Consider the following 14690-nt stretch of genomic DNA (forward strand, 5'->3'; position numbering starts at 1 on the left):
GTGAATTATTACATCTCTTTCTAGTCTGGAACTTCAGGCTGTGTGCACACGTTGCGTTTTTTTCCCTATAAAAAACGCATACCTATGCATCTCATCAATTATAATGCATTCTGCCATTTTTGTTCACATGATGCGTTTTTTCTCCGCGAAAAAAAACGCATTGCGGTAAAAAAAGCATCATGTTCATTAATTTTGCGTATTTTTCGTGTTTTTCCCGCTATTTAATGCATTGGGAAAAAAACGCAAAAAAAATGCATGCAGGTTTCTTGCAGAAAATGTCCGGTTTTCTTCAGGAATTTTCTGCAAGAAATCCTGACGTGTGCACATACCCTAACAGTGTAGCTCTAGCATCACATAGAAATACAGAAAAATCACACTTACTTCTGTATGGTCCATGCATGTGCCAGGAAATGCTCCTAATGCAAGTATTGTATATTGATGGATTAAACCGCTAATATGAGTTTGGTGGGCGTTTAGCACCTGGCACCCCCACTTGTCGGTTGATGTCCATTCTATGTATGGGGTGAAACAACACACCCCTGTACATTGCTTTGAGGCCTCTCTGGAGTACTGCGCTTTATCTCACAATTAAGTGAAGTGGACACTAAGCAATGAATAGGGCCCACACATTATCTAAGCACCCCCCATACACAAGAGACCAATGTTAGCTTAGGCTACTTTCACACTAGCGTCGTACTCGGCCCGTCGCAGTGCGTCGGCCCGACGTACCGACGCTAGCAGTGAATGCGCCGCACAACGGGGGCAGCGGATGCATTGTTCCAGCGCATCCGCTGCCCCATTGTGAGGTGCGGGGAGGTGGGGGCGGAGTTCCGGCCGCGCATGCGCGGTAGGAAATGGCGGACCGTCGGCAGCAAAACACGTTACATGTAACGTTTTTTGCTGCTGGCGGTCCGCCACAACACGGCGCAACCGTCGCACAACGGTTGTGACGTGTGTCAATGCGTTGCTAATGTTAGTCTATGGGGAAAAAACGCATCCTGCAGACAACTTTACAGGATGCGTTTTTTCCCCTAAACGTCGCATTGCGACGTATTGAAAACGACGCTAGTGTGAAAGTAGCCTTAACCCGCTGATCTTGTACAGTTTGGCCGCCACTCTAACGTGCATGGGATCCTGAGACTATTGTCAGGGAGCTAAGGATTCGGAATGTCAGGCTTCGGACTGCCGATCCTTTTGTTCTAGTGGAGATAAGCCGCCTCCTGACATGTCTGGAGACAACATTCTCAGGGCACACTGGATCGCTCGTTCGGCTGTGTTCTATATGAGACACTGGCCACCATCTCATTTGTATGGACGGCTTCCGTTACAGCACTGCCAGTGCGGATGTCCTCTTATCAGTGGTATTGTCGGGTGTCAGACCCCTACAGTTCTCATAGTGATGATCCTTTACCACAGAGATTTTTTCCCAACGTATGTACCAAACTTTAAACGTGATGTAATTTTTTTTTTAGATTGCACTCTCCTTCACAGACCTGACAAATTACACTGTGGCATGAAATACTACCATCTCTCCCTTTTCTTCTACAAATCCTATTTCATACACATTGCCTCATTTTTTATTGTTTCCTTAACACAAACTCCAATTCATATTCCAAACAGGAGATTGGCGCATAGAGAGCTCATTACATGGGTGTTCAGCTCAGACTTAAGGTACCTTCACACATAACGATATTGTTAACGATATCGTTGCTTTTTGTGACGTAGCAACGATATCGTTAATAAAATCGTTATGTGTGACAGCGACCAACGATCAGGCCCCTGCTGGGAGATCGTTGGTCGCTGAAGAAAGTTCAGAACTTTATTTCGTCGCTGGATCTCCCGTGGACATCGCTGGATCGGCGTGTGTGACACCGATCCAGCGATGTCTTCACTGGTAACCAGGGTAAATATCAGGTAACTAAGCGCAGGGCCGCGCTTAGTAACCCGATGTTTACCCTGGTTACCTTCCTAAAAGTAAAAAAAACAAACAGTACATACTTACCTAACGCTGTCTGTCCCCGGCGCTGTGCTCTGCACTCCTCCTGTACTGGCTGTGTGAGCACAGCGGCCGGAAAGCAGAGCGGTGACGTCACCGCTCTGCTTTCCGGCTGACCGACGCTCACAGCCAGTACAGGAGGAGTGCAGAGCACAGCGCCGGGGACAGACAGCGGTAGGTAAGTATGTACTGTTTGTTTTTTTTACTTTTAGGAAGGTAACCAGGGTAAACATCGGGTTACTAAGCGCGGCCCTGCGCTTAGTTACCCGATGTTTACCCTGGTTACCGGCATCGTTGGTCGCTGGAGAGCGGTCTGTGTGACAGCTCTCCAGCGACCAAACAGCGACGCTGCAGCGATCCGGATCGTTGTCGGTATCGCTGCAGCGTCGCTTAATGTGAAGGGGCCTTAAAGGAGACCGTATGATAAGATCCTATTCAGCCATAATCTAATCCACTGAGGCCATTGTCTGCTTCATATTGGGAAATGTACGTACGTGAAATTAGATTAGTGGAATAGATATATGGTGTTATTCGGTGAAATTGGAGCTGGACAGAATGTAAAGACCACCATTGTTTGCCCAACTTTATAACTGGCACCAAAAACAAAAGCACTTCTCACAGAGCCCAAATTTCACCACTAGTGTGTCCTAAAACTTTCTAGGCACTCATTAAGAACCATTGTCCACCATCAAATCTACTACACGTTTCTGTACTAGAACTAGATTTATTTGTGCACAGCACATCGGTGGTTAACGGATGTGAAATTATTAACTCACGTATAGAGTCGACAGTAATTTTGCATGAAATATATAGACACCTATGTACACATTAGTAAATAAAAATATATCCTATTAAGAAGGAAGGAATGTACAGTATCAGCCTCTCAAGCAGCGACCACTCATCTAAACACAATGGCCTCCTGCAGTGAAGCATAAGGGTATGTTCTCACGTTCCTGATTTCCATCCTTTTTTTCAGGACTAAAAACCGCAGCTCTTTGCAGAAAACGCAGGTCCTTTTTTTGGTGCGTTTTTTTATGCAGTTTTCTATGCAGAGTCTGTGTTTTCTAGGGAGTTTTTTAGGGTTAAAATGGCTGAAAATACCCTACTCCTAACCCTACCCCTATTCTAACCTTAGAGGAAAAAAAAAAAAATTCTTAATTTTTTTATTGTCCCTACCTATGGGGGTGACAAAGGGGGGGGGGTGTCATTTACTATTTTTTTTATTTTGATCACTGAGATATAACCTATCTCAGTGATCAAAATGCACTTTGGAACGAATCTGCCGGCCGGCAGATTCGGCGGGCGCACTGCGCATGCGCCCGCCATTTTGCAAGATGGCGGCGCCCAGGGAGAAGACGGCCGGACGGACACCGGGAGGCCGGGTAAGTATAAGGGGGGGAGATTAGGACACGGGGGGGCATCGGAGCACGGGGGGGGCATCGGAGCATGGGGGGGTGGGATCGGGGCAGCCACACTCCGCCCACGCACTTCCGCCCGCTTCCCCGCACTTCCTGCTGCAGCGGTTCGGCACCACAAACCGCAGTAAAACCCGCAGATATATTTTTGATCTGCGGGTTTTACTGCGGGTTTGACCTCACAATGGAGGTCTATGGGTGCAGAACCGCTGCGGCTCCGAAAAAAGAAGTGACATGGTACTTCTTTTTTCCCGCAGCTATTCAGCGCGGCTTTTTTTCTGAATTTCAGGATCGTGTGCACAGTGGTTCCTGTTTTCCATAGGGTACATTGTACTGTACCCTGCATGGAAAACAACTGCGGAACCGCAGCGGCAAAAACGCTGCGGTTCCGCAGAAAAAAACGCACTGTGTGAACATGGCCTAAGAGGTCTGGGTACGGTCATGGACACTTCCATGTGGACAATAATCAGGCATTTATCATTTTACTTGGCTGAACAGATGAATAAGAATACATATTGCTGGATCTGCACAGGTCAATATTGCCAATTCCCGAATATAGAGTTAAGCTCACAGTTTGGTGAAGTCTCCCAGGGTCTCAGGTTTTGTGATTTATGGTTAGTGACTGCACACATGTAGAAAGCTAAACTCCTATCCCCAGAGGAAGCAAAGCTTTCCTCGTCCTCTTGTGGGATGAAGAAAAACACCAAAATGCTTTGCAATTTTTACTGTACATAGAATAAGAAACTAACTTTAAACATGACCTCTCACCACATTTTTCATGGTAAACTGACTATACTATAATAAAATAGACAGTCATTACATACACTGCTCTGCATTATCTCTGATTACAACCCTTGGCAAAAATTATGGCATCACCGGCCTTGGAGGAAATTTTTCCCCTATGCTTGGCTAAAAAAGTAACCATTACTGACTACCACATTTTTTGTTCTTGATTTCTTTTAGTGTTTCTTAAAGCCAGAAAGTTGCCATTTGAAATTACTTTAGTTTTGTGCCATGTCTGTGATCTGATTTTTTTTCTACAAAATTAAACAACTGAATGAACATCCTCCAAGGCCGGTGATTACATAATTTTTGCCAGGGGTTGCACAAGTGCAAGGAGAGCTGTGTGTCTGGGATAGATGTAAGGTGGTGTATAATGCCACAGCCATTCTCTACTTCAGGCACTGGTTATCACAGTTGGTTCCAGCAAGAAGATCGGTGTGCTTTGGTTAGATATGTCAGTCTTAAGCAACTTTCACACTTCCGTTGTTTAGTATCAGTCACAATGCGTCGTTTTGGGGAAAAAAATGCATCCTGCAAATTGTAGCCTAAGGCTACTTTCACACTAGCGTTTTCTGCAATCCGTCGTTTTGCAGAAAAAACGCATCCTGCAAAAGTGCTTGCAGGATGCGTTTTTTCCCCATAGACTTGCATTGACGACGCATTTGCGACGGATTGCCACACGTCGCATCCGTCGAGCGACGGATGCGTCGTGCTTTTGCGGACCGTCGGGAGAAAAAAACGCTACATGTAACGTTTTTTTCTCCTGACGGACCGCTTTTTCGGACCGCGCATGCGCGGCCGGAACGCCGCCCCCACCTCCCCGCACCTTACAATGGGGCAGCGGATGCGCCGGAAAAATGCATCCGCTGCCTCCATTGTACAATGCAGCAAACGCTAGCGTCGGAATCTCACCCCGACGCATTGCGACGGGGAGATTCCGACGCTAGTGTGAAAGGAGCCTTAGGCCTCTTTCACACTTCCGTCTTTAAGCTCCCGTCACAATCCGACGATTTTTGAGAATGCAGGATCCTGCAAAAAAAATTAGCAGGATCGTGCATTTTCTCGTAGACTTGTATTAGCGATGGATTGTGACGGATGGCCATCCGTTTCATCCGTCGTGCACTGGATCCTTCGTAAAAAAAACGGTCCGACGGGCAGAGAAAACGTTCAGAGGAACGTTTTTTTCTGCACGTCGGAAAATCGGTCAGCGACGCATCCTGCGCTGCCAGTCACTGGTTACAATGGAAGCCTATGCTATGAGCGCAGGATGAGTCGCTGACTGTGAAAAGCAGGAATCCAGCGACGGGTCCAGTCTTTTCAAACTGAGCATGCGTGGAAGAATTTCCCGTCAGGGAAATTCTCTCTCGCTCGCTCTCTTTTTTTACTATTGATGCTGCCTATGCAGCATCAATAGTAACAAGATATAATGCTAAAAATAATAATAATAATAATAATAAAAAAAAAAAAAAAAAAAAAAAAAAATCGCAGTATTCTCACCTACTGACGTCCCGGTAGACGAGAATACTGCGATTTTTTATTTTTTTTAACCTGGTTTGTGTTGTGTATGCGTTTTCGCATACACAACAGGTGCACATAGCCTCGACGGGTCCGTCAGAAAGACGTGCCCAGCGCACACGTTTTCCACAATCTGCACAGGATCCGTCATTTCAACGTCTTGACGGATCCTGGGCAGATTTGGAAGACGGAAGTGTTCTGATTTTCTCTGGAAGATCATCATGCAGAGGAAAAGTAAACTGCCCCAAGAGAAGAATCTGTGCTAATGCCCCCTTAGTTATAGAGGAAAATAGCATATAAACTTTAAACGCCAATACTTCCACAGTGGAGATAAAAAAAAATAATTAAATAAAATGTGTAATTCGGATCACATAAGCCACTTTAGCATGATGTGGTCAGATCAGAATGGAAAAAAAATGGTGACAGGTCTTCTTTAAACAGTTTTCGCTAACTTACCACATTGAGAATTCTGAAATGTACATGGCAAAGTACAAACGTTAATGTCTCAAGTACCCATCATTCCTAATATCATGACAAGCAATTCTAGCACTCTAGATCAGCGTGTGGCATAAAGACACTCACTTAACGTCTACCACCTCAATAGAAAATTCCACTGGCAGATTGCTCAAGGGCTACTAGAATCATTTCTGGCAGAGTGAAAACAGTCTTACTTTTCAACTCACTTTTATAGTTTTCTAATAAAACTAGATAAAAGGAACCTTATCCAATACAGAAAAAGAAATAAGCAGAGATAAAATGTAACAAAATATACCACACAAGCATAAAACACACATACATGATTTACCTCTTCATGTTTAAGAGCGCCCAAGGAATTCCAGTCGGTGTATTGAAAGCAGGTAACAGTTTCTCTCCAAGTTCTACTGCTTTTCTTCTAAATATCTATTAAATAATAAAAACAATCTTTCAGGTGCTTGTATGGCATCCAATAAGCACTTTCTACAAATGTCAATATAATTACATTTTAAGATGAAGTTAAAGTGGTGGGTCCGAGGTTTACATTTATATTCCCCCAAACCTCTATTTAATGCCATAATCTAAACCATTTTCTAACAAATTGAATTAAACATTGAACTAAAAACTCCCTTTCATCCCCTAATTACACTATCTACTTGCTTATGTCCCCCCCCCCCCCAATTCTTTTGATGATGCTCTTTAGAATTCCAGTGCGTGCTGGGATATTCAAAGTGTCAACAGGGTGAAAGGCTATGGTCAGTGCTGCAAAACCCTGCACCTTCCCGGAAACAAGTCATCAGTGACTTGATTCAGGGGCTGGGCTAGTCCCTGCAAGCTATGCACGATGCACAATGACAGCGCACACTCTGTTGCCAGCTCAGATCAGCAGTAAGAGCTGGCATCAGAGTGCATTGTCACAATACCCAGTGTGTACAGACCAGCACCACCCCTGCAAGTGATGTTAATGGTCTCTGCACGCCGGGTATTGTGACACCGCATATTGTTACAGACTCCAGTCAGCACTCATGAGAAGGTGCGGTTATTGTGCACATTGCACAGTGTACGTCACGCAGTGACTAGCACAGCCTCTGTAACGAGCGTCACGGATAATGCTTTGTTTCAGGGAGGCGGTAGGGGCTGCGGTAGTGACAGCAGCTTCTGCCCCCTGATGACACTGAGCATACCAGCATGCACTGGGATTCTTCAATGAAGCATACAAAAAGTGGGGGAAAAAATAATAGATTTTTTTTTATTCCAGTATATTAGAAAATAGTTTATATTATGCCATTAACCCCTTTCTGACCTCGGACGGGATAGTACGTCCGAGGTCAGAAGCCACGCTTTAATGCGGGCTCCGGCGGTGAGCCCGCATCAAAGCCGGGACACGTCAGCTGTTTTTTGGTCGCCGCAACATTGCATTAAAATGCAATAACGGGCGATCAAAAGAACGTATCTGCACCAAAATGCTATCATTAAAAACGTCATCTCGGCACGCAAAAAATAAGCCCTCAACCGACCCCAGATCATGAAAAATGGAGACGCTACGAGTATTGGAAAATGACGCAATTTTTTTTTTTAGCAAAGTTTGGAATTTTTTTTTTTACCACTTAGGTAAAAAATAACCTAGTCATGTTAGGTGTCTATGAACTCGTACTGACCTGGAGAATCATAATGTCAGGCCAGTTTTAGCATTTAGTGAACCTAGCAAAAAAGCCTAACAAAAAACAAGTGTGGGACTGCACTTTTTTTGCAATTTCACCGCACTTGGAATTTTTTTCCCGTTTTCTAGTACACGACATGCTAAAACCAATGATGTCGTTCAAAAGTACAACTCGTCCCGCAAAAAATAAGCCCTCACATGGCCAAATTGACGGAAAAATAAAAAAGTTATGGCTCTGGGAAGGAGGGGAGTGAAAAACGAACACGAAAAAAAACCGAAAAATCCCAAGGTCATGAAGGGGTTAAATAGATAGGGATTTAGGAGGAAACGTAACCAGGAGTTTGTACCACCCCTTTAACGCAGGAGTCATTGCAGTATAATGCAAACTGTGGTAACGTACTAATATTATAATTTAATGTGCATTACTATAGAATATACATTCTAGATAATGTTGACATGGGCTTTCTGATTATAGTGCTGTGGCCAAGAAGGGCCAAAACTTAACTTAAAAATCCCTTGATAAAAATTGAACTTTTAAAACCGGTTTGTGCGAATCTTACAAGTATAAATTGTGCAACCTCTGACCATCTGTCTTAGGCCGGGGTCACACTTGTGAGTGCAATGCGGGAAACTCGCACGAGTCTCTGGCATCAATACCCGGCACTCAGGACCGGAGTTTTCGGCTCCATGTATTTCTATGCAGTTGCACGCTCATGTCCCGAGTGCCGGCGGCAGTGCCGGGAATTGATGCGAGCGAGTTTCTCACATTCAAAAGCAAAAGAAAAAAAAAAAGAAAAAAATCGGGATCTGTGGAAGCGCATGTAGCGCGAAACAGCTGTCATCCTCCAGACATCATGTTCTCTCCGTCCATGTCCATGTCAAAATAAAGACTTTTTACAGCATCGGGTTTGGTGAGTGCAAACCACTTTTTTTTTCTTTTGCTTTTGAATTACATATCTTTTTGGTGAGCACCCCTTATGCCCATGCATTGAGTAGGAGGTATAAGGGCTGGTACAGCATATTGTAGCACGCCGATAGGTGATCGCGAATGACAGCAGTGCGGGTATATTTTGTTTCTTCTTTTTTTTGAGTTTCTCACATTGCACTCACAAGTGTGACCCCGACTAAGACAAAAAGTATATCAGACAGAAATGAGTTACTAAGAAGTAACTGAGAAGAATGGCTCCAGCAAAGACAGATTTCATGTTAACTTCTATTGTAATGTGTTCTAGCACATTTATTAGGTGTCAGCAAATTGTGCCGCCTCCTACAGGGAGATCAGAGATATATCCATATGGAGATGAATCCAATCTACAATCAGCTTTCATGAGACATAATCAACCTATATAGCATGTGAGGCAACTTAAATGCTCACTGTCCTTTCAAAAAACTTTGCATAAATTAATAGTACAAGAATGTTGCATTTTAAAGTATATCTTCTCAGAAAAAAAACATGACCCCCTTCAACTCTTCTTAATGTACTCTCCATGAGTGATAACAAGTAGAGGCACACAGGTAGAAAGATCACTGCTGCACTCTCTAGTAAGTGTTGATCTCACCCCAGAGCTGGATTCACAGTTACTTTGCTCAGTAATGCTGTACAATGTGCTTCATGCTGCTGTATAGCTTCTGTCTGTGCACTATACAGGAGAAAAATAGCAGGATTCCTTCTCCATTGACAGCGTATGGGAGATACAATAACCGCTAATCTTCAGCAACTAAACTCCCCCTGCACATTATATGCCTATGCTTTGGCTGGCAGCCACCTCAACCGTCTCTCGCGTACACAACAGTGCTCTCCTGTGTGTCTTATGGCAGTTTGTTCCATAGACATTTCCCCAGTTGTATAGGGTTCCCCATACACACTAGGCTCAACAAAACCTAAATCTAATGTACATAGGGGGCTTATCGCAGAACTGAAAATCAGAGCGAGAGCCTGAAGAGGAGAAAACTGGTGCCAACTTATTTTGAAACGTTATGTGAAAATACTGGTATAGTTTACAGGGAACCTATACGCATGCAAGTTATATTACCATATTGTAGGCAGCAGGAATCAGGGACAGTCTCCTTTAATACAAGAACCCATGTTTCACTCTGAATCGTGGCAGTGATTCCAATAAAACACACTTTAAAACAAGGAGACTGCAAGGGCCATGTGGGCACATGGCTCAGAGGTCTCTTCCCATCTATGCATACTAGAGGTCTGGAAATCAAGCTACTCGTACGTTCATGTAGAATTTGCCTGCATTTGTACAGAAGAATTGTGATGGCTATTCAACCGTAAATCACGTGAAAATTCACTTACATGGGTAATTTACCATACAGTATCCATATTAGCCTGCAGGCTACTTAGCGCAGATAACCAATAAGATGGACACTTTAGCAAACACACAACTGTGAAAAACAGAAGTTATGTTTCAGCAAAGGGATTCTGGAATTGTGAAGAGCTGAAGCACCTTGTCAAGTTGTAGACAGACAATTAATGCGTATGTGTATTTCCATCGTACTGCACAACCATTTTAATAAATGAGACCCTTTTTATTGCATGATGCAGGCAGCCTTAGAAGAGTTATAAAATTATCTTGAAAGTAAGCCATAGAGAAATGCATGATTTAATGAGTTGGACTATATCCATATGTATGAGCTCCCGAGCCAGGCAGCCCTGGGCATTCATGTGTTATTGAGCTACAACAAACTAAATAAATTAAAGAAATAAAATTAAGAAGTATCATGAAGTTGTGAAGTTTATGTTGCACTATAAAACAGCACTATGTGGCAAGCTGAAAAAGGTGCTTCACTTGATGAAAGTCATACTGAAAGCTATGGCCCTGTCCATATAAAACTGCAAACACATCCAATGTACGGCATACGTCAGGCGTTTGTCACAGCCTCTATAACAGCGGCATTTGTCGCCTTTTCATTTTAGGAAAAATTTGTATTCCCCATTGAATAATTCTCAGACATCCTATTCTCCTTATCAAGAGGTTTGTACCTACACCGTCCGATATGGTCATCATGGATCGGATAGTGTGGTACGCACTCCGCCGCCCCACAACTGCTCTCACTTATCCATTTATTCATTTTCTAGGAGGAATAACGGGAACAATCCAGAATTATAGGAAAAGATGTTCCAGAATTGCTGTATCACGGAGAATACAATCATGTTTCAAAACAAACATCTGAGGAGAGCGGACAGATACTCTCTAAGGCTAAGCTCACATTAGCGTTCTGGGGCATTGCGGAGGGCTGCGTACGTCCTCGGTTAAGCCCTGCCTACTTCCGCATAATTCTGCATGCGTCCTACGTACCTATCTTTAACATTGGGTACGCAGGGCATGTGGATGCGTCGTTTTGACACGCCTGCCGACCACAAGTTGCATTCCCGTGCGGTCGGTGGACGCATCAAAACGACGCATCCGCATGTCGTGCGTACCCAATGTTAAAGATAGGTATCCAGGACGAATGCAGAAGTATGCGGGGCTTAACGGACGATGTACGCGGGGCTTAATGGACGATGTACGCAACCCTCCGCAAAGCCCCCAAACGCTAATATGAAACCGGCCAAGTAGATACATCACTCTTCATTGCTAGGATCCCAAATAGCAAGGGTTCATAACATTTGGGTTCTGCTGATAATCGTCAGAAGAGGATAAGCTTAATGTGCCATTCTAACATTTTAAATCATGAAATCCAGACTGGACCAGTCATAAGTCTATGGGATTCATCGCAACAATAAGTCACAGCTCAAGGGAGTCTGTCAGCAGAAATGATAAATGTTCAAACCAAGCATAGCCGCCTGGTGCACCCCTGGTATGACCAAACAGCTCAGTGCACCTTCCCACCCACTTGTTATCCCTGTATCGCCACACCTCTTTGATGGACAGCTCTGGCAGAAATGGGAAGGTGCAATGAACTGTTCAGCTATGCCAAAGGTGCGCCAAGCTCCAGTACGTAATTTTAACGTCACTTTGTGCCGACAGACTAACTTTTTTGTCCTGGTGAAACACCACTTCACCAAAACCATACCGCTGGTAGCGTTTCTACATATGCGCCATATGACATTTTTAACATACAAGGTAACCGTTTTTAAGGCTGAAGGGAGACCAAGTCCATCTAGCTCAGCGGTTCTCAACCGGGGGGTCGAACGACCAAAACACAGGGGTCGCCACCAGTGGCGTAGGAAGGGGGGAGAAGAAAAAAAAAAAAAAAAAAAGACGCCCCTTTAAATCTTCGGGCGGCGCCGTCCGCCGCCACGACCAGGGCCAGCTCCCCCCACCCCCGGGCCCCGCCCCCGCTCTAATACTTACCTCTATTGGTTCCTGCGGCGCCGGCAGCTGCAGCGTCCTCTGACTTTGCGACGTCTCAGAGCAGAGGGCGCGATGACGTCACTACTGTGCGCGCCGCTCTGCCTCTCTGTCCTGAGCGTCGCAGAGCCGGAGAGACGCTGACTGGCTGCACCGGACCTGCGCTAGGAACGGGAGAGGTGAGGATTTTACTTTTTTTTTTTTTTTCTTTATGTCTGACTGTCTGGGGGCAATGCTGGACACACTGGGGCAATACTGGAGACCATGGGGCAGATTGCTGGACACACTGGGGCAATACAGGAGACCATGTGGCAGAATGCTGGACACACTGGGGCAATACAGGAGACCATGGGGCAGATTGCTGGACACACTGGGGCAATACAGGAGACTATGGGGCAGATTGCTGGACACACTGGGGCAATACTGGAGACCATGGGGCAGATTGCTGGACACACTGGGGCAATACAGGAGACCATGTGACAGAATGCTGGACACACTGGGGCAATACAGGAGACCATGGGGCAGATTGCTGGACACACTGGGGCAATACAGGAGACTATGGGGCAGATTGCTGGACACACTGGGGCAATACTGGAGACCATGGGGCAGAATGCTGGACACACTGGGGCAATACAGGAGACCATGGGGCAGATTGCTGGACACACTGGGGCAGATTGCTGGACACACTGGGGCAATACTGGAGACCATGGGGCAGAATGCTGGACACACTGGGGCAATACTGGAGACCATGGGGCAGATTGCTGGACACACTGGGGCAATACAGGAGACCATGTGGCAGAATGCTGGACACACTGGGGCAATACAGGAGACCATGGGGCAGATTGCTGGACACACTGGGGCAATACAGGAGACTATGGGGCAGATTGCTGGACACACTGGGGCAATACTGGAGACCATGGGGCAGAATGCTGGACACACTGGGGCAATACAGGAGACCATGGGGCAGATTGCTGGACACACTGGGGCAATACAGGAGACTACTATGGGGCAGATTGCTGGACACACTGGGGCAATACTGGAGACCATGGGGCAGAATGCTGGACACACTGGGGCAATACTGGAGACCATGGGGCAGAATGCTGGACACACTGGGGCAATACTGGAGACCATGGGGCAGATTGCTGGACACACTGGGGCAATACAGGAGACCATGTGGCAGAATGCTGGACACACTGGGGCAATACAGGAGACCATGGGGCAGATTGCTGGACACACTGGGGCAATACAGGAGACTATGGGGCAGATTGCTGGACACACTGGGGCAATACAGGAGACCATGTGACAGAATGCTGGACACACTGGGGCAATACAGGAGACCATGGGGCAGATTGCTGGACACACTGGGGCAATACAGGAGACTATGGGGCAGATTGCTGGACACACTGGGGCAATACTGGAGACCATGGGGCAGAATGCTGGACACACTGGGGCAATACAGGAGACCATGGGGCAGATTGCTGGACACACTGGGGCAGATTGCTGGACACACTGGGGCAATACTGGAGACCATGGGGCAGAATGCTGGACACACTGGGGCAATACTGGAGACCATGGGGCAGATTGCTGGACACACTGGGGCAATACAGGAGACCATGTGGCAGAATGCTGGACACACTGGGGCAATACAGGAGACCATGGGGCAGATTGCTGGACACACTGGGGCAATACAGGAGACTATGGGGCAGATTGCTGGACACACTGGGGCAATACTGGAGACCATGGGGCAGAATGCTGGACACACTGGGGCAATACAGGAGACCATGGGGCAGATTGCTGGACACACTGGGGCAATACAGGAGACTACTATGGGGCAGATTGCTGGACACACTGGGGCAATACTGGAGACCATGGGGCAGAATGCTGGACACACTGGGGCAATACTGGAGACCATGGGGCAGATTGCTGGACACACTGGGGCAATACAGGAGACCATGTGGCAGAATGCTGGACACACTGGGGCAATACAGGAGACCATGGGGCAGATTGCTGGACACACTGGGGCAATACAGGAGACTATGGGGCAGATTGCTGGACACACTGGGGCAATACTGGAGACCATGGGGCAGATTGCTGGACACACTGGGGCAATACAGGAGACCATGTGGCAGAATGCTGGACACACTGGGGCAATACAGGAGACCATGGGGCAGTACAGGAGACCATGGGGCAGATTGCTGGACACACTGGGGCAATACAGGAGACTATGGGGCAGATTGCTGGACACACTGGGGCAATACTGGAGACCATGGGGCAGAATGCTGGACACACTGGGGCAATACAGGAGACCATGGGGCAGAATGCTGGACACACTGGGGCAATGCAGGAGACTACTATGGGGCAGATTGCTGGACACACTGGGGCAATACTGGAGACCATGGGGCAGAATGCTGGACACACTGGGGCAATACAGGAGACCATGGGGCAGATTGCTGGACACACTGGGGCAATACAGGAGACTACTATGGGGCAGATTGCTGGACACACTGGGGCAATACTGGAGACCATGGGGCAGAATGCTGGAC

General features: G+C 46.4%; 1 protein-coding gene across 1 annotated transcript in view; it reads right to left on the bottom strand.

The window, feature by feature from the left end:
- The window catches only part of MAN1A1 (mannosidase alpha class 1A member 1), a 264415-nt gene that overhangs the window by 82956 nt on the left and 166769 nt on the right, over window positions 1-14690 (bottom strand). Inside the window, exon 5 of the mRNA XM_069726218.1 lies at window positions 6515-6609. Coding sequence (XP_069582319.1) covers window positions 6515-6609 — 95 coding nt within the window. The remainder of the gene's footprint in view (window positions 1-6514; window positions 6610-14690) is intronic.

The sequence above is a fragment of the Ranitomeya imitator genome, chromosome 5, assembly GCF_032444005.1.
Source record: "Ranitomeya imitator isolate aRanImi1 chromosome 5, aRanImi1.pri, whole genome shotgun sequence".
Classification (NCBI taxonomy): domain Eukaryota; kingdom Metazoa; phylum Chordata; class Amphibia; order Anura; family Dendrobatidae; genus Ranitomeya; species Ranitomeya imitator.